The 23318-nt window shown below is 41.6% G+C and overlaps 1 protein-coding gene across 2 annotated transcripts in view; it reads right to left on the bottom strand.

The window, feature by feature from the left end:
• Window positions 1–2534: 2534 nt before the first annotated feature.
• Window positions 2535–23318, bottom strand: part of BMPER (BMP binding endothelial regulator) — a 249783-nt gene continuing 228999 nt past the window's right edge. For both annotated transcript variants that reach the window (XM_047849098.1, XM_047849097.1), the window contains exons 14-15: window positions 15454–15584; window positions 2535–3917 (exon numbers count right to left, since the gene is read on the bottom strand). In XM_047849098.1, the coding sequence (XP_047705054.1) occupies window positions 3736–3917; window positions 15454–15584 (313 nt within the window). In that variant the 3' untranslated portion in view covers window positions 2535–3735. The remainder of the gene's footprint in view (window positions 3918–15453; window positions 15585–23318) is intronic.

The following is a 23318-nucleotide window of genomic DNA, read 5'->3' as shown; positions in this document are numbered from 1 at the left end:
GGGACTGGTCTCGGAGAGTGAAAAAGTGGGGGGTGGATGAGAGCTGAAGACAGAGGACAGGTGCACGGTTGCTGATCCCGGAGAACAGACTGGGTAGCTGGGTGGCGCCATTTTCACCACTCCCGCGCATGCGCATATGCACCTACTAATGCCGCAACAATCCACCCCAGTAGGCTAGCAGCGCCATCTTGTGGAAAGCGGAGCTGTTACACTGAGCCCCGCCCAACTGGGCCAACTTTGCTCTTCAAGAACACAAGTCTCACTGCCGGCTTAATTTATGGACTCTAAAGGGCTACATACTCTGACTTCTAGGGGGAAAACGAAGCAATTTCAGTCCGACTTCAGTCTGTTAGCAGGTTCATCTATTCAATTTTCCTTCTTTTTTTTTCTTTTTTTTTTCTCTTTTACAATTCTTTTTCTTGAATACAGAAAGAGAAAAATTTATTTTTATTTTCAATTTTTATTAAAAATATATTTCTTTAATTTTTATTACTATATTTTTTACTTTTGTGTAAATTTTTTCAAATTCTACTTTACTTCCATCACTTTATTTTAGTCTACTACGATGTATTCACCTTTTCAAATTTTCAAACAATTTCCCTTTTTTTCTTTTTCTTTTTGTCTCTTTTTTGTTTCTTTTCTTTTTCTTGAATGCGGAAAGAGAAAAACTTCATTTTTACCTTCAATTTCTATTAAAATATTTTTATTTAATTTTTATTACTATATTTTTTGCTTTTATGTAAATTTTTTCAAATTCTATTTTACTTCCATCGTTTTATTTTAGTCTACTACAGTGCATTCACTTTTTCACATTTTGAAACGATTTCTCTTTTCTTGTTTTTTTCTTTTTTATCTTTTTTCTCTTTTTTGTTTCTTTTCTTTTTTCTTAAATACAGAAAAATAAAAAAACATATTTTTAATTTTTTTTTTAATTTTTTTTTCAACGTTTATTTATTTTTGGGACAGAGAGAGACAGAGCATGAATGGGGGAGGGGCAGAGAGAGAGGGAGACACAGAATCGGAAACAGGCTCCAGGCTCTGAGACATCAGCCCAGAGCCCGACGCGGGGCTCGAACTCACGGACCGTGAGATCGTGACCTGGCTGAAGTCAGACGCTTAACCGACTGCGCCACCCAGGCGCCCCTTTAATTTTTATTAAAAATATTTTTCTTTATTTTTTTCTACTATATTCTTTTCTTTACTTTTGTGTATATTTTTTCAAATTCTATTTTACCCCCATCATCTCATTTTACTCTACTTCAGTGTGTTCATTTTTTCAAATTCTCAAATGATTTCCTCCCCCCACTTTTTTTCTCTAATCTGTCAAACCACTTTCAATACCCAGACCAAAACACACATAGGATCTAGCATAATCTATTCGATTTGTGTGTGTGTGTGTTTCATTTTTAATTTTAATATTTTCATTTTAATTTATTTTCATTTCAATTTTTCTATCTCATTAATTCCTTTTCTCCCTTCAAAATGACAAAACGAAGGAATTCACCCCAAAACAAAGAGCACGAAGAAATGACAGCCAGGGATTTAACCAACACAGATGCAAGCAAGATGTCTGAACCAGAATTTAGAATCACGATAATAAGGATACTAGCTGGAGTCGAAAATAGATTAGAATCCCTTCTGCAGAGATAAAAGAAGTAAAAAGTAGCCAGAATGAAATTAAAAATGCTAGAACTGAGCTGCAATCACGGATGGACGCAGCGGTGGCAAGGATGGATGAGGCAGAACAGAGAATCAGCGATATAGAGGACAAACTTATAGAGAATAATGAAGCAGAAAAAAAGAGGGAGATTAAGGCAAAAGAGCATGATTTAAGAATTAGAGAAATCAGTGACTCATTAAAAAGGAACAATATCAGAATCATAGGGGTCCTGGAAGAGGAAGAGAGAGAAATAGGGGTAGAAGGGTTATGTGAGGAAATCATAGCAGAAAACTTTTCTAACCTGGGGAAAGACACAGACATCAAAATCCAGGAAGCACAGAGAACCCCCATTAGATTCAACAAAAACCGACCATCAACAAGGCATATCATAGTCAAATTCACAAAATACTCAGGCAAGGAGAGAATCCTGAAAGCAGCAAGGGTAAAAGTCCCTAACATACAAGGGAAGACAGATCAGGTTTGCAGCAGACCTATCCACAGAAACTTGGCAGGCCAGAAAGGAGTGGTGGGATATATTCAGTGTGCTGAATCAGAAAAATAGGCAGCCAAGAATTCTTTATCCAGCAAGGCTGTCATTCAAAATAGAAGGAGAGATAAAAAGTTTCCCAAACAAAAATTAAAGGAGTTTGTGACCACTAAAACAGCCCTGTAAGAAATTTTAAGGGGGACTTTCTGAGGGGAGAAAAGATGAAAATATATACATAAAAAAATTGGGGGGTTTCCTATTGTCTATTGTATCTAAATAAAGATGTTAAAAATTGGCCAATTTGAAGTTGATATAGCTTACTTATAAAATATAACACAGCACATCTTGAAAGAGAAAATGCATTGTTTTAAATATTGAGCCCTTTATTGACTACACTGTGGAACATAGTATCTTGAAATGAAACATTAGTGGGTTTTGTTTTGTTGACATTTTCATTTATTCAACTGAAAAAAAAGTCAGGAAATTCATCTGATGACCAGTAGTAAACTACCAGTAAATTAGAGCAAATACAGAGACCAGTCTTTGTTTGGACTGATATTCAATCAACTGGTCAGAAAAGGCTTTCTTTTTGTAGAATCATGACGTATTAACAGTCACCAAATAGCACTGGGCTAGGAATTCTCTAGAAATAATTAATGATTTTCATTTTACACATGGAATAGTCACAAAACATAGATGGCTTACATCAACTCATCATATTGGCCCATCCTAAATTGCTCTAAGATTCAGAGAAATGGCTATTCTTTCATATGTTGTGCAAAACTTTCCCTAAATATCTGCTCATGCTCAATAAAACTGACATGTCACCCAAACATTCTTTAATCTCACTGCGACATATAAATGGACACATCCATCATACACACATGTATAATTAGGTGACTCAAGGAATATGCAAAGATGGCAAGAAACCATTCAGTTCTTTGGTTATGCTCTACTGACAAATATATATTTCTTGGCAACTAGCCAATCGGTTTTGGAAATAATATTGGACCATGACCCAATAAAGTCTAACAACCTATCCCTTGCTTTACATGCACCATTAGGTCCTGTCACCAATCACCAGTCATCTCCCTAGGGCATACACTCCTTTCTTTGGAAGCATGAAATGCCCCTAGATAACTCTGCCCTTCTCCAGAGAAACACATTTTCCACTCAACTGCAAGTCTTGATTCAAAGCTAAAATTAATGCAGGCAGGCAATTTAGGTCTCTTAGAAAACTTCTTAGAAATGACAAATGTATGTGATGTTAAAGCCATCCAATATGTCTGCATGCTGCCTTATTAAATTACAAACACCTGGCTTATTTATACAATGTATCCAATGGCTTACAGATTAGGATCCTAGAAATAATACATGTCTTATAGCAAAAAATATACATATAATAATCCACCTATAGTTTATATAAATGATGAAATGTTTCTGAATATATCTATATATCTATATATGTACACATATATACTCTGTGTGTATTTGAAGAATCAGCACACAAATACCGCAGTCCTTCATTGGCTCTTCCACTTCAGTGTCAAAGACACCAGATTTCAAAGTCTTAGGAGCAGAACAAAGGTCACCGCTGAGGACAAAGAACTGGCTTGATGCACCTTCCCTTGTGAAGGACCAGGTTGGCGGGACAGTGGCAACCTGCGATGCACGGCTTATTGCATGGACCGATCTCATTCCAGTTGTCGCAGGTCTTGGCACATCCCGGGCCACAGGTATCATACACAGCTCCATGCTTACACTGGGTGGCTGAGAAAAGGAGACACGGGTGAGATGTGGAGAAAGAGCCACGTAGATTCAACCTCGGCCCAATGCCATTCTGCAGGCTCATGTCACCCACTGCACTGGCTCGTCCAAATAGCAAACATCCAACGTTCCTCAAACACTCTGGGAATCACCTGCCCTTGAAAAAACAACATCAAAGATCCACCTTCTGGGCTAGTGATCTTCAAAGTAAAATAAAATGGAAAGCTTTTTATTCCCAGGGAAGACAAACTACCCATTAGTGATGCTACCGGGAAGTCTATGAGGTTATTCGGTTATTGAGAACAGTATGAAAAATCAACTCCAAATTGTGCTTAGAGCTATCAAGTTGTGATAAATAGGAATATTTTGTGCAGCCCCATCAATATTCAAATACACAGAATTACACATACAGGAAAAAAAAAACCCTACCAAGCTTACTGGAAATACACGACATATTTTAATCATAGTGATCAATTTGAGGCAAATTAAAGCAAGAGTGGGGTAAAACCAAATAGGGAAAAATGAGACAAGTGACTGGAGAGAGGGAAGTAGGTGGCTGTCTGGCCACAGAGAATACAAAAATGACGAGCTAGCCAAATCATAACCAATTTGCCATCTTTGTTTGCTTAGAGCTAGAATGATTTTGACAATATTCTAAGAGTTCCTGAAAACTCATGGATAGATTTGTCAGGAAAACAAACATTCTGGAAGTTGTATGACATACAAATTTTCCCATCTGAGTTATTTCCAGTGACAAAGAGGCCACCCTTTATTCTCATGAGTAGGAATGTTGACACGTGTAGGGATTTAGAAGAGGGACTTTCCAAGAATACCAATAACAATCTAACCTTCATTTGAAGTCGCTCCAAACAAATTTAATAACAATGGAAGAGTATCAGTGTAAACACCTCTATTATAGCTTATGCAGTTTGCAAAATAATACCTTGCAAAGACTGGAAAGAATGTAATTGTAAAACTGAAAAATAGGACTGGTTTTCAAGCAAGTGGGCCTTATATTGAATCTTTCAAATTATATAGAGTTATCACAGAACATTCATGTTTGACCACACCTAACTTACAATAAGGCTCCTCAAATACCCATTACACTAAACACAAATGAGAAAAGGGGTGCTGTGTAAAGAGTAGTCAATTATCACTCACAAGTTCTTCCATATTATTAAAAACCTGAACTGTATGAAACACAGAATTTTGAGAGACATCTGAGTGAAACCTACTTTATAATACTTGGCTCTATAATTATCATTTTTCTGTATAGATTCTAATTTCCATATTAAGCTTTGGCATTTCTATCCCTGTCCTAGTTGCCTAAGCTGTTAAATAAACTAAACTAACTGTTACCAGCCACCTGTTTTGAACAAAGCCACTGTATACGATGCTTTCTTGGTAGAGATACACGACATGATATACCAATAGAGGGATGGGTTATGGGAAGCTATTGCCAGCCAATTATATTGGAACATCAAATGTAGTCTTACTGGTTCTATGCCTGACTTACTCTCCCCTTTTTGAGGTGTTTTCTCAAAGGTAACTTCCTATCCAAAACAGTAGCCTCACATTCTCGATTCCTTTTCCATATTTTTCTTCTTTATACATATCACTACCATTTCTATCATTTGTAACATGTTTATTCTGTCTTCCCTCACTAGAATATACACTCCTTCAGGGCAGAGTTTTCATCGAGTCTCCCACTGCATCGCTAGCTCCTAAAGGGCGTTAGGTATGGAAGCCAGCAATACATACTTGCTGAAAAAAAAACAAATGAGTTATGAAACAGATCTAACTACACCAGAGAGTGGATTGGACACTTTCCATTTGCCCCTCTAGACCTACTCTCTTTATTTCTTGAACCTGCTCTATGTCTGTGCTCTGTGTTGATTTCTAGGGATGATTTCAACTGGCTCACTTTTGAATGGTGAACACTAGTTGGCAATTGGAGGAAAGGAGAAGAGTGAGGTCCAGTTGCTTATTTCCTTAGCCCTCTCCTTCTGGCATCACTGTGGGCCACTGCACCCCTCAAACAAATGCCACTGTTCCTAATGAGTAGTTTTTATACTCTACAGAGCTCTCTCTGTCCCCATTTTCTGACAATCAACCCCTCCCTTGCTTCCTTAGGCCCAGGAATGATAACAGCCTCTCTGTTATGACACAGGGTATGATATAATAAAAAATAAATATTTAGTCTTTGTCCCCGGTTCCTGGCACATAGCTCCTAAAGTTCATGAACTCTCTAGAGTATTAAGGGTCTATTGTATGCTAATGACATGACTGGTGGCTAGGGGACCCTAGGTAGCTTCAGGATGTGACTGGTCACCAGAAAGACCAAGGCATGATTAGAGGGTTGGAACTTTCAGCCCCACCACCCAATCTCCAGGAAGGGGAGAAGGGGAGGATGTTGAGTTAATCACCAGTGGCCAATGATTTCATCAATCGTGCCTGCATAATGAAACCCTTATAAAAACTCCTAATTGACTAACAACAAGGTTCAGAAAACTTCAGAGCTGAAGAACATATCAGAGTAGTGGGAGGGTGGTGGGACCGAAACTCCTATGTCAGGACCCTTCTGTCCCTTGTTGTATGCACTTCTTCGTCTATTCAATGGTATCCTTTATAATAAACCAGTAAGAGTAAACACAGTATTTTCCAGAGGTTAGTGAAGTAGTCTAGAAAATTGTTAAGTCTGAAAGGGAAGGGGGATAGTAAGAACACCTCCCTCCCCCTGCTTTGCAGCCAAGGCACACAGAAGTGAGGTTAACCTGAGGACCCACTACTTGCAACTGGCATCTGAAGCGAGGGCAGTCTTGTGACACTGAGCCCTTAAGCCTGTGCAGCCTTGGGCTAATTCTGTGTAGTGTCAGAATTGAATTGAATTGCAGGGCATCCAGTTGGTCTCTGAAACTTTGGAGAATTGGTTGATATGAGAAAAAAGCCCCACACATCTGGTATCAAAATATTGTGAGGAAGAACAGCTCATTTCCAGGGCCCTGGGCTTTTCTTTGTTATTTTCCTACATCCTACTTAATCCTTTATAAGACATCCATCTATTAAACTTACTTCCATTAGTAAGTTTGAGTGTGCCATTTGTTTTCTGCCTGGATCCCAAATGATACAGTAGATAAGCAAAAACTTAGTATTACTCATTAATGCTACATTCCCTAACATCACCTCTACAGTGTAACTATATTAATTTGCTTCGGCTTTTCATAATTTAATCATATTTCTTAGGCTACCAGGAACTGCCTGTAGCAAAGTCAGTCCTGAGACCTAAGCTCTGCCTTGATCTAGAGCCATCACCTAGCTTGGTGAATGTTACTACATCCACCCCAACTTCCCCTGTTCTAGACACTCCCCAACCTTTTCTCCCACCTCTCTTATCTGGGTGAGCTGTCCCTTGACTGTATTCACAGAGCACCCGCTGCCCACCTCCATTTCTGCGTTTGCAACATGAAATTATAATCCTCTCTCCAGCTTAATCTAGGCTACGAGAGGGAAAGGCTATTTTGTTTCTCTATTTTTGGCAGTAGTGTGGTGTTTAACGTGTAGTAGGTACTTAGAGGACCTGCATCGATATATGGATGAGTGAGTGGGTAGATCAACATAACTATTCCTTTAAATCTTGCTTGCTTTTTGGATAATCTTTTGGCTTTTGATAGATCCCTTCAAAGTTGTTTTTTTTGTTTTGTTTTTTGTTTTTTGCTTTTCAGTGGCTAACAGAATACCCTACACATTGTATATGCCTAATAATTTGGAAACATCCTAGCTGAATACCATATTCACACACAACAACTATATCCATGTGTTGTTATGTTTCCGTGGACCAATGGTGTTCAAAACTGAAAATCAGTTTCATCAGGGAACTTCCTGATACCTGACAACCCCCTTAAAAAACCTAGCCCATGTTATTTTAATATGCAGTCAGAATTGAGAACTAATCCTATAAACAACCCTCACATTCATACTTCAGTCACAGTAGAGACTTGTGTCTTTTTAGCAAATGAGAAGGCAACTATTTCCAAAGGGGAGGTAAGTGCACAATGGAAGCTCCTACTGTTTCCCATCATCTTGCACCTAAAACCCTACTGGAGCCCATCCTCAGCCTCAGAGTGCCCACCCTTCCTCATCGATGATTTTAGGTCATCTGCACAAGCACCCTTAACTCATCTCCCCACTGCCCCTGCTCCACATCTGCACCCATCCTTGATTGGCCATTCCTGTTTTCTGACCCATCTCCTCCAGGAACTTGCTCTATTCTTTGTCCTTCTCATTGAACATTAATCTCTGTTGGCTCCGCTTCCAAATATTACCAACATTTTCATATCAACACTAATCTTTGACAAAAAAAGATTTCTTATCAGACTTACTTTCTTCTTCCTTTTACCTCCAAACTTCATAGAAGACTTCACAGTCATTATATCCAATTCCTCTGCAATTAATCAACATGGGTGATCTGTCTTTCTTTCTCACCTACCACTTTACTGAAGCAGTTCCCACCAACATTTTCAGTCATGACTAGATCCACCGGCATCCCCATTCTCCTATAACCTCTCCACAAAAATATTTGGCCTTATTGTCTACTTTATCTTTGGACATTGAATTCTCCAGGCTCTTCTGCTAACACTTGGAGAACACCTCTCTCTTGGGCTTCTTTGCCTACTCCCCTGGCATTACAAGTTCCAATGACCTCCAAGACTCTTTCCCTTACCTTGTCTTGTCTTGTCTCTCTCTATCAGTTACTACAGTTTCATCTCTAATTTCTAGTTCTGATTCTCTTCCCAATCTATCTTATCATTTTCCAAGTCTTAATTCAAATGGCACCTCCTCCAAGTAGCTTCCTGGATCTCCCCCAGAATGTCCTTCCTCCCTCTGCACCCCACAGCACTTTTCACATTACAGTTATTTATTTGTTTTAATCCCCCATCTCCAGTGCAGCTGTAGTTCTTAATCAGAGAAGCTTATGAGTCCCCTGAGGATCTTTTAAAAGATATTTCTCAGCCCCATTCCCTGAAGATTTTTGCTCTCATTCTGCATTGGGGCCCAAGTAGCTGTAGATTTTTAAATTCCAGGGGTCACTAGGACAATCATCCCCGGTGGAAGAGGGTAACCTGCCAAGGCCCAGACTCCTGTGGGCAGAGTCCCTTCTACCATGACCCAAAGTTCTGGCACAGGGCCAAGCACACAGGAGCAGCTTATTAAATGTTAGTGCCTGTTGGAGGATGACTTAATCTTAATGATGCTCCATCCATCATCTCATTTCCCAGTGTGGATTACATTTGGCTGGCCTTGAGTTCATTTTCCACTCAGCTGCTTCCAGAAAGCCTCTTTGAACTCACTTCACCCTCCAGATACTTTGTTTCCCTTGAAACCAGGCAGAGATCACTTGCAGTACGAAAACTTGATAGAATTTCCTCTTTCCTACCTATGTTCTTTCCTTTCCCCACATTCTCTCATAGACACAAGCTCTCCCATGTCTCATCCTCTCTCTGACCTCTCAATTCTTCCTTCTGGCTCTACCACTTAACTTCCTGATGCTCTGCTGTGACATTTCACCTTTGGCCAACTGAACACTGATTATTTCTCTCACAATCTACGGGGAGAAAGTAGAACGTAGAAAATGCAGAACCACTAGGGGGGAAAAAGGTCTTTTCTCATTGAACAAACACCATTGCCATTTCCATTTCAATTAATAAACATCTCCCGCGTATCTGCCACGTGGCTGGGATTCTCTTAGGCCAAGGAATCAAATGTGAATCAGGTATCATCTCTGACCTCCCATTACAGGAGCCTGGGTTTACCACCAAACAGGTAAAGGTGGCTCATAAACCGATTTTTTTTTAATTTTTTTAAATGTTTATTTATTTTTGAGACAGAGAAAGACAGAGCATGAATGGGGGAGGGTCAGAGAGAGGGAGACACAGAATCTGAAGCAGGCTCCAGGCTCTGAGCTGTCAGCACAGAGCCCGACGCAGGGCTCGAACTCATGGACTGTGAGATCATGACCTGAGCCGAAGTCGGATGCCCAACCAACTGAGCCACCCAGACACCCCTAAACAGATTCTTAATAAAATGCAAGATGCACTATATCATATCATGAGAGCAAAGTACCATGGAGGAGTAAGAGAGAGACATCAACTTGAGGTTGAGGGGATGTCAGCATCTAGGAAGACCTCAGAGAACAGAGCCCACTTAGGTCTTAAAAGGTGAGTAGCAGCTGTCAGACAGACTGTGGTGGGAAGAGCTCCCCAGGCAGAGAGACGGCAAGTGTGGGATGCAGGCAACAATAAACTGCCCGGCTCCTTCAGGGGAAGGGGGTCTCAATTTGGTAGGTGGCAGCACGGAATTTGAGGAGGGAGAGATGGGGAGACAAAGGCAGACAAGTAGGCAGGGGCTGTGAATCTAGGCAAGGGGGAGTCTTGGAAGGGTTTTAGCTAAGGGATGCCATGATTAGATTTGCCTTCAAATTGATCATCAACTGTTACATGATTCTAGAAAGTGAATACTGACTCCGACCCTGTTTGACTCTTCTGTGAATTCAATGTTTTTTTTTCCATATATATAAAAGACAAAATATATATTATTTTCAACCAATTAAGCATCTGGCTCTGGATTTCAGCTCAGGTCATGCTCTCACGGTTGGTGGGTTTGAGCCCCATGTCAGGAATACTAAGAGTGTGGTCTGCTTGGGATTCTCTCTCTCCTTCTCTTTCTGCCCCCTCCCTCTCTTTCTAAAAACAAATAAATAAACTTAAACAAATAAAAAGATAAAAATAAAACCTAACTGTGACCAATTTGAACATATGCATTTAGAGAAGGATTCATCTGGTTAAATAATTTAAAAAAGAAAAACCAGCCAACTACCAAAGTGATTAGGGTTGGCATACATTTGTTCTCTAGGGGACACACAAGCAGACACTGCGTAATGTGTCCAAGCAGCATTATGTGTTACTTCATGTGGTAACTCAGAAAAGCGCTGGGTGTTAGCTTTATCAATAAATTCAATAAGCACGGCTCTGTGCCCTCTGGAACCCCGCTGCCTCCATATCCCCTACTGAGTGTTGAAGATCCCCGTACTGACTTTATCTCCTAATCCTTTACAGGAGGCACCCAGTTGGCCAAGGAGAAGCTCACTGTGTATAATTAAAGCCGTTGCTACAGCAAAGGGCTAGAAGCACCTGGAATTTATAGAGACAAACAGAGGGAAACCTGCTCATAGAACCCAGCAGGCTATCTGATGTGCTATAGAAAGACACACGCCACTTCGAGTATCCCAGATGCTTTTCCACTTATAAAATGCATTACTGAAAGTGCACTGACAATTAGTGTGGGCTACAGGGAGGTGTCAGGAAATCTGCCGAGAATGGCCAGGTAAGATGCGAGGGCAAGAGCATAACAAAGTTACGGTCAGAGACTACCAACTGACAACTATCAGTGATAAGGCACAAATGAATAGAAATCGGAAAGACCTACATAACAAATATTTGAATAAATTAGTTGATGCTTATGTAAATCCGCAAATAAATACATACTCATATTTGACTATATTTTTCCACAGTGCTCTTGCTGGTCTGTTTTCATAATGATTAACTACAGAGGCTGTGAGGCAAATTTACCTGGGTTTCATTCCCAACCTACTCATTTTCTAGCTCTGTGGCTTGCAGCAAATCACTTAAATATTCCAAGCCTCAATGTCCTTATCCGTAAAGTGTGGGTAATAGAATGCTACCATACAGATTATAATGCAGAATTAACAACATAAAATGTCATAAAAGTGCTAGTGTAGTCCTTGGGGCAAAGGAAGTGCTTAGAAAATGGTGACTGTTAATATAAATGGTCATTATTAAACTTTTATTCTAGACCTTTATGATGGTCCTTTGCATAGTATATTATATTCAGTAATTCACATGCTAAGCTTGAGCTCCGTCAGTCCTTTTTGCCACACGCAGTGGGCATACGCTTTGTGCTAGTAGTCATGATAGTGCTAAAATCCAGGCTACGTTTGGAAATGTCACTTGCTCATTCAGAGTTTCTTGCCTGGCTGGCTTCTTATTTGTTCAACCTCCAAGCTTTTTACTCTGGAAAATTTCTCTTCTCTGTATTAAGTGCCCTTACGTGCTGTCATAAGTCGAAAAGATCTGGGAGCTAAAAATAAGTAAAGGGTACTCTTATAGTCTTCAATATTCCAGATCAATTGGAAATGAATCCACTGAAAGATGCTGCATGTCTCTGTAAATTTATTTTTCATGTGCCAACTGTCAACCTGTGCAAGTGCATTGTGTGTGTGTGTGTGTGTGTGTGTGTGTGTATGTGTGTGTGTGTGTTTAAAGGTTCCCCTGCAACTGCACAGAGTTATACTTCACTCAGATGGCTCCATTAATTTTAAGTGGTAAATGAAATCTTTCGAGAGCCATATTCCTCGTCCATTAGAAAAGTAATTTTAGCTCCTGAGATTTGGACCCTGAAATCAAGGGGAATGCATAGTCCTCAAATGGTGCACTCAGACGGTGCTAAGTATAGCTGTGGGCTGGGAAGAGAGGACTCCTATATTCTGTATCTAATATAAGCCTTACCACAGCACCACCACAGCTAATGAAGTTTATAAGTTTCTGCAGAGCCCTAAATTACAGCAGGATGGATGGATGGGACGTGGCTCCGTATAGCTTAGTCTTTTTCTGATAGATTCAAGGGAAGGAGGACTCAAAGGAGAGAAAGCGAGCTAGGAATATTCAAGGTGTACTAAAAGGACCTGGTCCCACAAAAACATCACTTTTACTATGCTACCCCACACTGATGCATTAGGTGAGAGGTAAGACATTCCGTCTTACTTTTTAGGAGCCTCAACCACACCATGTTATTGAGATAGGGAACCTGAAGGACTCCATAAAAATCTACTTTTTGCTCCCTTTCCTTCTTCTATTCTTGCTAGGACCTGCACCCCTGCCCTACACATGCCTTACTTTATGTCCTCCTTGTAAGGGATGAGGAGTTAATGATTTCTTTGGAATCTTTCAACACAATAGATAATACCTAAGGAATGATAGGGTGAAGCCATCATGTTCATATTCCAGATCACTGGCACTAGACATCTTGAGGATGCCAAGGTCCCCTGGCTTCAGGGGATACATGACTTATGATGGACATCAGGACACTGTCCTTGTTCTGACCAGTTCCCGTATGCCCAAGAGGACATGTGCAGCAGACCACAATCATCAATAAAAACTCCAGACCCCTAGCAAAGATGAGATTCATCTTCTACTTCCTTTCTGAGTCTCCCGGATGCTCTGTCTGTATCTGCTGTCTCTGTATCTTCAATAAACTCTGCTCTCACTTTCTGCTGGCTTGAGTTTGCTTTCCATCCTGTGTGAAGCCAAGGACCTTCTTGGCTGGCCCTGCAGGACCCCCCTCTGCATCCTCGGACCCAGTCCACCAGTATCACCGTGAGTTATTTTTATCAAATCAATACTCCTTTCAGAAGGGCAACACTGATAGACATTCTTGCTGTAGAAAGTGAACTCAGATACAAAGACTGGACTTGGGTTTGCAGAGAAGAGAGCAAATTCCAAAACGGAAGTTAGAAGTAGGTAAAAGGGCTTAGTGCTTTTCATGGACACAGACAAGTGATTTTGTCAAGGGGCAGCTTGGAGAAGTTTTAGTAACCCCCAAATACCTGTCATCCTACTCCCTCAAAGCCACCCAAGTAGGCATAAAAATTAACTCAGTGGTTTCAACTCTGGCTACAAGTCAGAATCACCTGAGAAGTTTTAAAAGCTATATAAGGCCAATTAAAACAGGATATCTGGGCATAGGTTTCTTGTTTATCTTGTAAACCCCCTGGTGACTCCAATGCCCAGCCAGACTGAGACTCACTGGTCTGAGTAAACAAGATGGCCACTCAATGAAAACACAGCCTCAAGGCAATCCTTCTTGACCTCTCTTCCAACCAGGTGACCTCCACCAATATAGACATTCTAGAGTTAGCAGCGCTATGAACTGCCTTTTTTCTAATATCAGAACTAAGGTTATTAGGATTAGTGTAGAATTAGTGCAACCCCCTTGTGTCTTCATTCCAGGCAAATCTGGCCCATTTCGGAATAATGTCTGCCAACCCTTGAAGTAAGTGACAAATACTCAGCCATCTCCTCTCCAGATCTAATTAGCAGCAGTAGCTTCTATGAGGTAGACACTCTTTCAGATGTTTCACATACATATCACATATCACTGATGCGTATCACTCTGCGTCACAGATATGATTGTAAAATTCCAAAATACATCGGGAATCTCTCTTCTTCTCTCCTCATATACTGCCTCCATCTTAATCCAAGTCACCATTGTTTGTTCACCACCACACTCCTGCCTGGTCACCTGCTTTCAGTTTGCCCCGGCCAATCTATTCTCTACACAGTAGCCTGGACACAGGGTGATGTTTAGAAAGCAGAATGAGGCTTGCTCAAAGTCCATCAGTGGCTTCCACTACTCTTGGAATAAAGGCTACCACCCTCCCAAGACCTGCAAAGCCCTGCACGATCCAGCTCCTGTTTCTACTCCACCCCCATTTTATGCTTCTTTCCCCTGCCCACCATGCTTGAGCCACACTGACTCCCTTCCAGTTCGAGAGCATGCTATTTTATTCCTGCTTTATGATCATAAAATATGTTTCTTCTGCATAGAATTCTTGCCCTAACTCCCTTCAATCCTTCAAGGCTCCTATCATCACCACAGAGAAGCCCTCCCTTGTCACCATCTAAATAGCCACCCATTCCCTCTCCATTTGTCTTTTGTTGCTCTGCCTTGTTTGTTTCCTACATCACACTTAACATACTTAGCCAGTATTTTCTTGTAGAGTTACTATTTTCACCTGGTTCTCCTTTTGGACTGCCAGCACCTCAATGACAAGGGCTTCGTCTCTTAAGCTACCAGAGTACTCACTGTGTTCAGCACAATGCCCAGCACGTAGACACTTTGTAAGAAATATTTCTTGAATGAACAAAGAAGTCCATTTTACAGATATCCAATAAGCTAATTAACTTACCTGAGATCAAAGGACTATAACAAGTATTATAAAAATCTATCTCTCAGAGGCAAAAGAATATTCTGCTAGGGTTTAACAATCTCTCCCTTTCTCACACAAACACACACACACACACACACACACACACACTTATCCTGAAGACCTTAAATGACTGTAATCATGAATATTCTTTGCGCCACATATAACCTTAGCCACAGCTGTGATTGTCCGTGTGGTAAGTACATCCAGCTGATAGCTTGAGGTTGAGAGGATTTTGCAACAGTGGAAATCCTTACATTGTTCAAATGTGCTTGTCACAAAGCATTTCTCTTAAGTGCTTTCTATCCTGCCTAGTGGGAAGCCCTTGTGTTTTATCAAGTTGCAATCCAGTTGGACTATTGATGGAATTTCCCTTTGGCCAAGGGGGAATGTGGCCATTTGTATCAGCGAGTCTCTTTCATTGCTATTTTGGGGATTGTAGTGAACTTCTGATGGATGGGTCCACCAGGAATTTCTCACCTGCACAGTTCTGCTGAGGCTCCCAGTGGACACTGATGCCTTCTCTCTGGCAGGCCCGGGTATATGCCAGAAATGACTCGCAGTAACAGTTTTTATGGACTGGACATTCACACATGTCTGTCACACAGGACCTAAGGAACCCAACAGAAAGAAATGAACATGTAAAAATATCAAATTATCAAACACCCTAAACGTGACTTGCAGGAAAGGGTAGGTAAGTGGGATGTCAAACATTGATTGGCCATGAAAGTTTGCTAATTTAGGTTGGAAATCTAAAAATGGCATAAAAGTTCTCCATGAAACCTTACTGGGTACCTCTGAAGAAGGTGATATTAGGTTCCCTTTCTTCTAGAGGATTGTCCAGTAGAACTTTCTGCAAAGACGGAAATGTGCTATAATCTCCACTGTCCAAAGTAGTCTCCATGACCCATATCTGGCTGTTGAGCACTTGGGATGTATCTAGTGTGTGTGAGGAACCAAATTTTTTATTTGATTTAATCTTAATTGACTGGGATGCAAATAATCAATATGTCTAGCGATTGCCATGTTGGAAAGGCAGCTCTTAGACTACAGTCATCACTCAAAGTGCTGCCATTTTGTGAATAGCTCTAATACAAGAATAATAGTTTCTACTACAATATAACCAAAATAGTGCCCAGTACGATAAAAGTATAAGATCCCAGGGCTTTCTGAAGACATACAATTAAGATTCGCTTTGGCAATATCTTAGAATCTTAGTCTCTTGAGAAATACTGATGCTCATTCTTTAGAATGTGGGGTGACAAATTCCAAATAAAGCAAAACGTCCAGGCCTCGAATTAGACTGAAAGATAAAGAAGGTTGAGCCAAGGCCTTCATAGCTTAAGTTTAATTTTTTTTAATGTTTATTTATTTTTGAGAGAGACAGAGATAGAGCATGAGTGGGGGAGGGGCAGAGAGAGAGGGAGACACAGAATTAGAAGCAGGTTCCAGGCTCTGAGCTGTCAGCACAGAGCCCGACGTGGGACTCGAACTCACACACCGTGAGGTCATGACCTGAGTTGAAGTCAGACGCCCAACTGACTGAGCCACCCAAGTGACCCTAGCTTAAGTTCAAATGTGGAAATGATGGGCCAGGACATGAAGAGAACTGAAATAGGCTTCAACATAAACCAACAAATTTTCAAGCGTGTCGACCGCAAAGACACAGTGATGACCTTACATTGGTGTGCAGTATTATCGTTTACAAAATGCTTCCACATGCAGTCTGTCACTGAGTGCTACACGGGACAAAGCACAGTCCCTATTTTGTAAATAAACAGGTCATTTTACAAATGAATACACGGGTCCAAAGTCACGTTAAAAAGAGGCAAAAGGGTGGACTAAATCACATCCCCTGAGACTACTGCTCTTCCTGTTATTCCACAGGACCACCTTCATCTTCACCTTCCAGCAAGTTTACTCCCTAACAATTCTGACTTAACAGTAATGCAAGAAGCCCTCAAGATTAAGAACGTGAAGCTGCCCTTATTTTTTTCATAACCCTTGCCAGCAAAACCTCTTCCTTGCAGAACCAAATTCAAGGCTGAAAGCAAAAGCAATTAATAATAATACTCAAGATTACAAACATCACGGATGATCTTGAAAAGTGACCAGAATATGATAATCCACTGTGAATATGCCAGCATTTTCTCTTGGCATGGGACGTGTGTACACATCTGATTACAGAGAACGTCCAGCTAGCTGTGTGTAAGGGCTGGAGCGCTGCCTGCTCCCAACAAGAATTAAATGGCAGAAACCATATTAAAGAATCAATAGACTCACCGTCTCCCTGCAAAGGTATTACAGCCCAACTCTCGAAGACATAGCCTTGGAAATATGAACTAACAGGGACAAAAGAGGAACAGAACTGAAACCTAAGGAGCCTTCTCCATGTTATCAAGTGAGAGATTATTTGGTGACTGATGACTTAAGACAGAAAATTATTCGATGACTGATACAGGACAGGAAAACAGATCTCTCTCTTCTCTGGCATAATCAAGACTGCGTATCTTCATACCTCCTCCCACGTGCATTACAGAAATCCCATGGAATCCTGCTCACTAGAAAACCCTTTCTGGTACCCGACACCGCGCTGTGCCTTTAAATTTGTGCAGAGCCTCCAGGCTTCTGACAAAGGCAAACGAAAGCCTGTTCTTAAAATGACGATGGCCTCTAAATGTCTGACTATGAACCCTCCTGAACACCACGATTGCGATTGCCTTTGTTGTTTTGATTTTTATTTCAGACCAACCCACACCCGTCACATTCCGGCGCAGACTTCACATTACGGCCACATTTGGGCTGCTGGTGCTGACCTCTCAGCCCACCTCTGCTTCACTCCCAGGACTTCTGTCATCCACCCTCTTCCCTGGCCCATAGGGTGCGGGTCCCTTTCTCTGGCATGGCTCCCACTGATGTGACGTGGATAGAGCGGGCGCCGAGGGGGCCTGGTGGAATGACGGTCCTTGTGTGGGAAGGAGGTGGTCTCCACACGAGGAAACGTGTCCCCCGATTTGAAAAAGCATCTAACGTGACTCTGTAAAATTGTATGGACAGTAAACAAAATTTAGTTTGGGTGAGGGAAGTGAATGTTTTCCTTCTTTTTTATTTCTACCAGTTGTCTTAGGAAGCTATTTATACAATTTAAAATAAATTGCGGGCAGCTACATCCAATTCATCAAGACTGTTGGGAGAAAATGAGGTAGGCACGCATTTAATGTTGAAGCACACATTTACTAATCACTGCATATAAGTATTCCACCTCCACAATATGCCACTCACTACGCAGATGCAGTGAACAATGTATCTGCCCTTTAAAACTAAGGACGACTCGAGCTTATTCTATTACTTGGCACTCATGAGGAACAACATTTGAGGAAAAAGCATGTGTCAAAGCCACCCATCGCTTGAAATATTTCACATATATTTAAAGGCTTGAGAGATGTGTTTTGTCACGGAAGTTAAAACTACAAGATGTCTTTTTTTCACTTGTCAAGCTGATGAGTTTTATACACAAAATTGTACCCAGGGTTTGTGAAAGAATGGAGAAATAGATGGTCCCTACTCGGTGGGCAGAGTATGTAATTGTTAGCTCTCACATCGGGCATTTTGCCGTCGTCAGCTCTTACGCGGACTGTCTCATCTAGTCCACACGGCAATGGGACGTGAGGCAGGTCTTATTACTGGCTCACTTAACATCTGGGGAGACTGCAGCTTGGAGGTGTTGGCTTGCTCAAGGTCACACGGCTGATGACAGATCTGGATCTGCAAAACCAGGACTGTACTTCAGGGCCTTCTCATCTCAACACCCATAGTAATAACGACGACTGCATTAGAAGATCTTTCTAGGGGACAATTGGGCAATACTTATAAATAGCCCTAAGAAAGTTCCTCCCTTTGGCAGGGAAATTCCGCACCCAAGAAAATAGTAATGCATGTGGACAAAGATTCTATAGACGGGGGTTTTCATCATAATGCTATTTGAAATAAAAAGGAAGGCAGGAAGATGGCCTGTAATAAATTGCCTATATATTGCCTAAATTGCCTATAATAGAGGCCTAGTTAAATACATTAGGGTGACCTCTATATCCTGCAGACATTGCAATGATGTTCTGGAAATACATTTTAAGATATGAGGAAACACGGAGGAAATATTGACTGAAAAAGAGCAAAACTGTGTTTCAGTATTGCGTGAAAACAAGTAAGAAAACAAAAGTAACTGAAAACAGATACGACCAAATGTTCACAGCGGTCTCTAAGTGGTAGAATTGTGGCTGTTTTTATTTTCTTCATATCCGAATTTTCTATAATAAACACATATCACTTTTCTAAAATGATAAATCAACAAAAAGAGTAACATGAGACATATTAATATTTCAATCAGAATTTACGGACTAGAGTGAGAAAATAAAGAATAAGGAATGGGAGGAAATTAAAATATCCATTTGTAGGTCTTAGTTGCTGAATATTTCTCCAGCTAACATTTTCCAGTCTGTATTGGTCTGTGCCTCCGACTCAGGTGTTGATTCTATTCACCGTGTGTTATTCTCAGACTCCCACCTCATTGGTCTACTGATGCTATGGACTTGACATCCAGATGGATGGAATGGATAATGGGATAATTAGGTATGCTTCTGCTGGAAGGAATTTATTAAGAAGAAGGAACTTATTAAGAGAAGCAAGCATCCTCAAATGCACTTCAAATTTCAGGGTTGGGCAAAGCAATTGTTATTCAAGTGTTCAATTTGCGTTTATCACACTTAATAGTTCAGTATGAGAAAAAATCTAATTTATGACACAGTGGAATTGAATTTTTATATGTTAATGGAAGATTGTTGCTCTTCCCCTAGTCCGTGTGCACCAATACTGCGCATTTATATTCATGTTATAGGATGTGTAGGAGAATTTTATCACTCTTAGTAGTTAGTAAGATTTATGGCTTTGGTTTCCCTGCTTTCATGGCATTATTCTGTCCCAGTTATGTTCTGTTCGATGTTGAGCTCCTGGTCAGGAAACACAGCTGCCCGGTGCTCCAGGGGGAAAACACAGGTTGCATTACAATAGAGCTTTTCCAGGAAAGCTCTACAGGTAATACAGAATAAAGGCCCGCCTATGCAAGCCCTTTAAAGCAGGCTTTCTGTCACAGGAGCTTATGAATGTATCTAGAAATGATGTTCTGATTTATCCACCCTGCTCCTGGCACCTTTCCTGACAGCAGAGAGGTACAGGCAGGATTCTTGTTCCTTGGGGCACACGTAGCTGTGCAATGCAGCGACATGGAGACAGGATGCCAAGGGGCACGGCAGGGTGCTCCCGAACTGGTGCCGTGCCGGGCAGCACTTTGTCACACACCAGCTGCCCCCTTCTCTAATTATTTCATGTACGGTTGTCATGTCTCAATAAGACTCTTCAAAGGCCTCTCCTCACTGCGTCCAACACAATACTGTCAGAACCCACCTGGGGTCAGTTCCCTCCCTGAGACCCAGCTTATCATAATTTACCTGCAGGGAAGCTTGCATCATCTTCTCCCCTCCATTAGGTCACAACCACTGCCTCGTGCAAAGCTCTAGAAAGAAGCCACTAGCCACACGGAGCTGTTTAAGTGGAAATTTACATTAACTACGAGGAAATAAAATTTTCAATTCACTTCCTTAGTCACGTTTCAAGTGTTCAATGGCCATGTGTAGCTAGTGGCCACCATGCTGGACGGTGCTGATCTACACAAGTTCCGTCAGGGCAGAAGGTTCTAATGGATGGTGCAGCTCCATCTGTGTTGGGAAACCATTCCTGCTCTCCTCAGAGAGGTTTGTAGATGTAGTGATACCAAGATCACGCTCACTCCTACTCTTACTGGGCACCTACAGAGAAAGTTCAAATTCAAGGTCCCTGGCGATCTAGATCATCCCTTTTTCCTCCCCACCCATTCTTTTACCTGGGCATAGGCAATGTCTCATTAACCCTCAGGCTTCCTTCCACCTAGCCATTCCTGCCTTGAATGTGCTTCCTTCTCTTCCCCACTGGAAGAATCTGATGTCTATCCTTTAACATTCAGTTCAGCTGCTCCATGGCGCTTCCTGACTGGCCCAAGAAAAGTTAGCCCCTTCCTATTGGGTCCTATCCCCTCTACATCTTTATCCTAGCACATACCCTCTGAATCCCAATTACCACTTCCTCTGTGCGGGGGAACTGTATCTCGTTCATCCAGCCAAACAGTGCTTTGAACAGGCAGCTCAGTAAATATGCGGTAAATCACCCAAAGAGTGAATAACAGTCTGATAACTTCTGCCCAGCTTCCACAGGGCCACAGTTGGACACTGATATTTGAAGAGCGTGAATTCCACCCTTGCCCCAGTCCTTGGCCAGTGCCTATCCCAGCCCTCCACCTGGGGCTGCTCACCATAGCAACCTCTGAACTAAGCTGCTTCCACAGGAACCTTGCATTTTCATTTTCAACTTCTTACACTCCTCTGCTGTATCCCAGGGGATTTTCTTTTTAATTTAATGAATGGCAGAATAAAGAATTTGATCAGAGAAGTCTGCCTTCATGACACACTTTCAGAAAAGCATATATTCAATATCATAAGAACAACCTATAGCTCTTCGTGTTATTAAAAAGGCAAGCCTCCAATACTGCTAAAATCAAAACATCAAACATCTCTCTGCCTCCTAGCAACAGCAGACCGAGTAGTTTTCCCTCTGCTTTTTCTGGCATGAAGGCCACCCCTGTCAGAGAGAGGTAAGCTACCCAGAGTTTTGAAAAACAGATAGATTAACCATTGGGAACTCTCCATGCTGCTTCTGGGAGAACAGAAGGGCAAGCCAAGAGGTGCCATGGCCAGCACCATCTGGGAGCCAGAGGCAGAGCTTTGGCTCTCCCCTCTGCCACCAGGAAGGGTCTTTGGCTGCACTACGTTGTTCTATTTGGAAATCAGCGTTCCTGAGAACAACAGTAGAACATGGCTACATCTGGACGATCACTAGAACACCACACTGGGGTCATATGGCTTTCCTTGCTCCATGTATCTAGGAAGTTCACAGAATCAGGCGAAAGCATCTCAGGTTGGTTAGTGCCTGGGTATCCCTGGGAAAAGGGGAAGGGAGAGAATTCAGGAAATAGTCCTGGCTGGGTGGACAGAAGTGTGTTTAACTACCAAGAGACTATCAATAGAGACTATTAATAAATTCACTTATACTTTAATCCTTGAAATTCTGCCCCAACCTCCCTAACCTGAATTGCATGAAAGTTACTAGAGGAGGTAGCCATAAGAAGGGATAGCCATGCCACATTAGACCTAAGGAAATAACTTCATCCCTGGCTTTCTAGTGCCTACATCTGCTCTTCTCAATACTACATGGGCACCCTCAACAATTCACATAAAAACAGCATTTTGACATAAAAAAAATAGGGCCAAAAGATTCAACAATGGTACACATGAGGTTGCTTTATTGAGTTGTTAATAAGCGTGGGGCAAACCTGCAGAGCCAGCTGGTAGGGAGTCTGTACTGCTCCTTCCAGATCCTCCCTGAGCCAGCCATAGTTTGACATCATGGTGGCTTAAATATTGGTGAGAATATCTGATATCAAATATTGGCTTAGCTATTGGCTCTATGGTTGCCTAGGTTTCCAGGATAGCACAGCAAGGCCAGGTATTTCTGGATGAGCTTATTTATTTTACAAACTCGATCTAAGGAGACGGGGCAGGAGAATCTGGGAGTCTACCTGTTTCTCTGGTTGTGGATACTGAACTTATCTGCAATCCAGCCTCATTAGATCTCCCACACAGACCCACATACATTATACCTTTATTCCACTCCTAAGTGCGAAGAAGAATGAACTCACCGAGCCCTGTTTGTTCAGACGGAGGCACAGACGTGAACAGAGGGATGCACCTTCCAACTCCAAATGACATAAAGGGTATTCTGGGCCAGAAGTCAGTGCAATGGGATACTGAAGACTAATTCCATGGGGGTGGGTAAGGGTGTCTAGAAGTCTTTGCAGAGTAGGAGAGACATGGGAACTGGGTCGTGAAGGAAGTGTAGAATTTTGCTTCATTACAGAATGAGCAAAAGGGAATTTCAGGAAAAAGGAGAAGCCTGATTAAAAGCAGAGTTTCCAAATCACCAGATCTCAGATTTGATGCTTATGTGGTCCAACCTCGAATACTAAAAAATGAGACAAGACAAAAAGCCCATGACAGTCACACAACCTGTTTCTGAAGACCACGTTTCCTCACAAGGCAGCACATCAGGTCTGTTGTTAAAACATTTCTTTCGGGGCACCTGGGTGGCTCAGTCGGTTGAGCGTCCGACTTCGGCTCGGGTCATGATCTCACAGTCCGTAGGTT

The sequence above is a fragment of the Prionailurus viverrinus genome, chromosome A2 (genome assembly GCF_022837055.1).
Source record: "Prionailurus viverrinus isolate Anna chromosome A2, UM_Priviv_1.0, whole genome shotgun sequence".
Lineage (NCBI taxonomy): Eukaryota > Metazoa > Chordata > Mammalia > Carnivora > Felidae > Prionailurus > Prionailurus viverrinus.
Note: the sequence above shows the minus strand (reverse complement) of the source record. Positions and strands in the feature narration are given on the sequence as shown.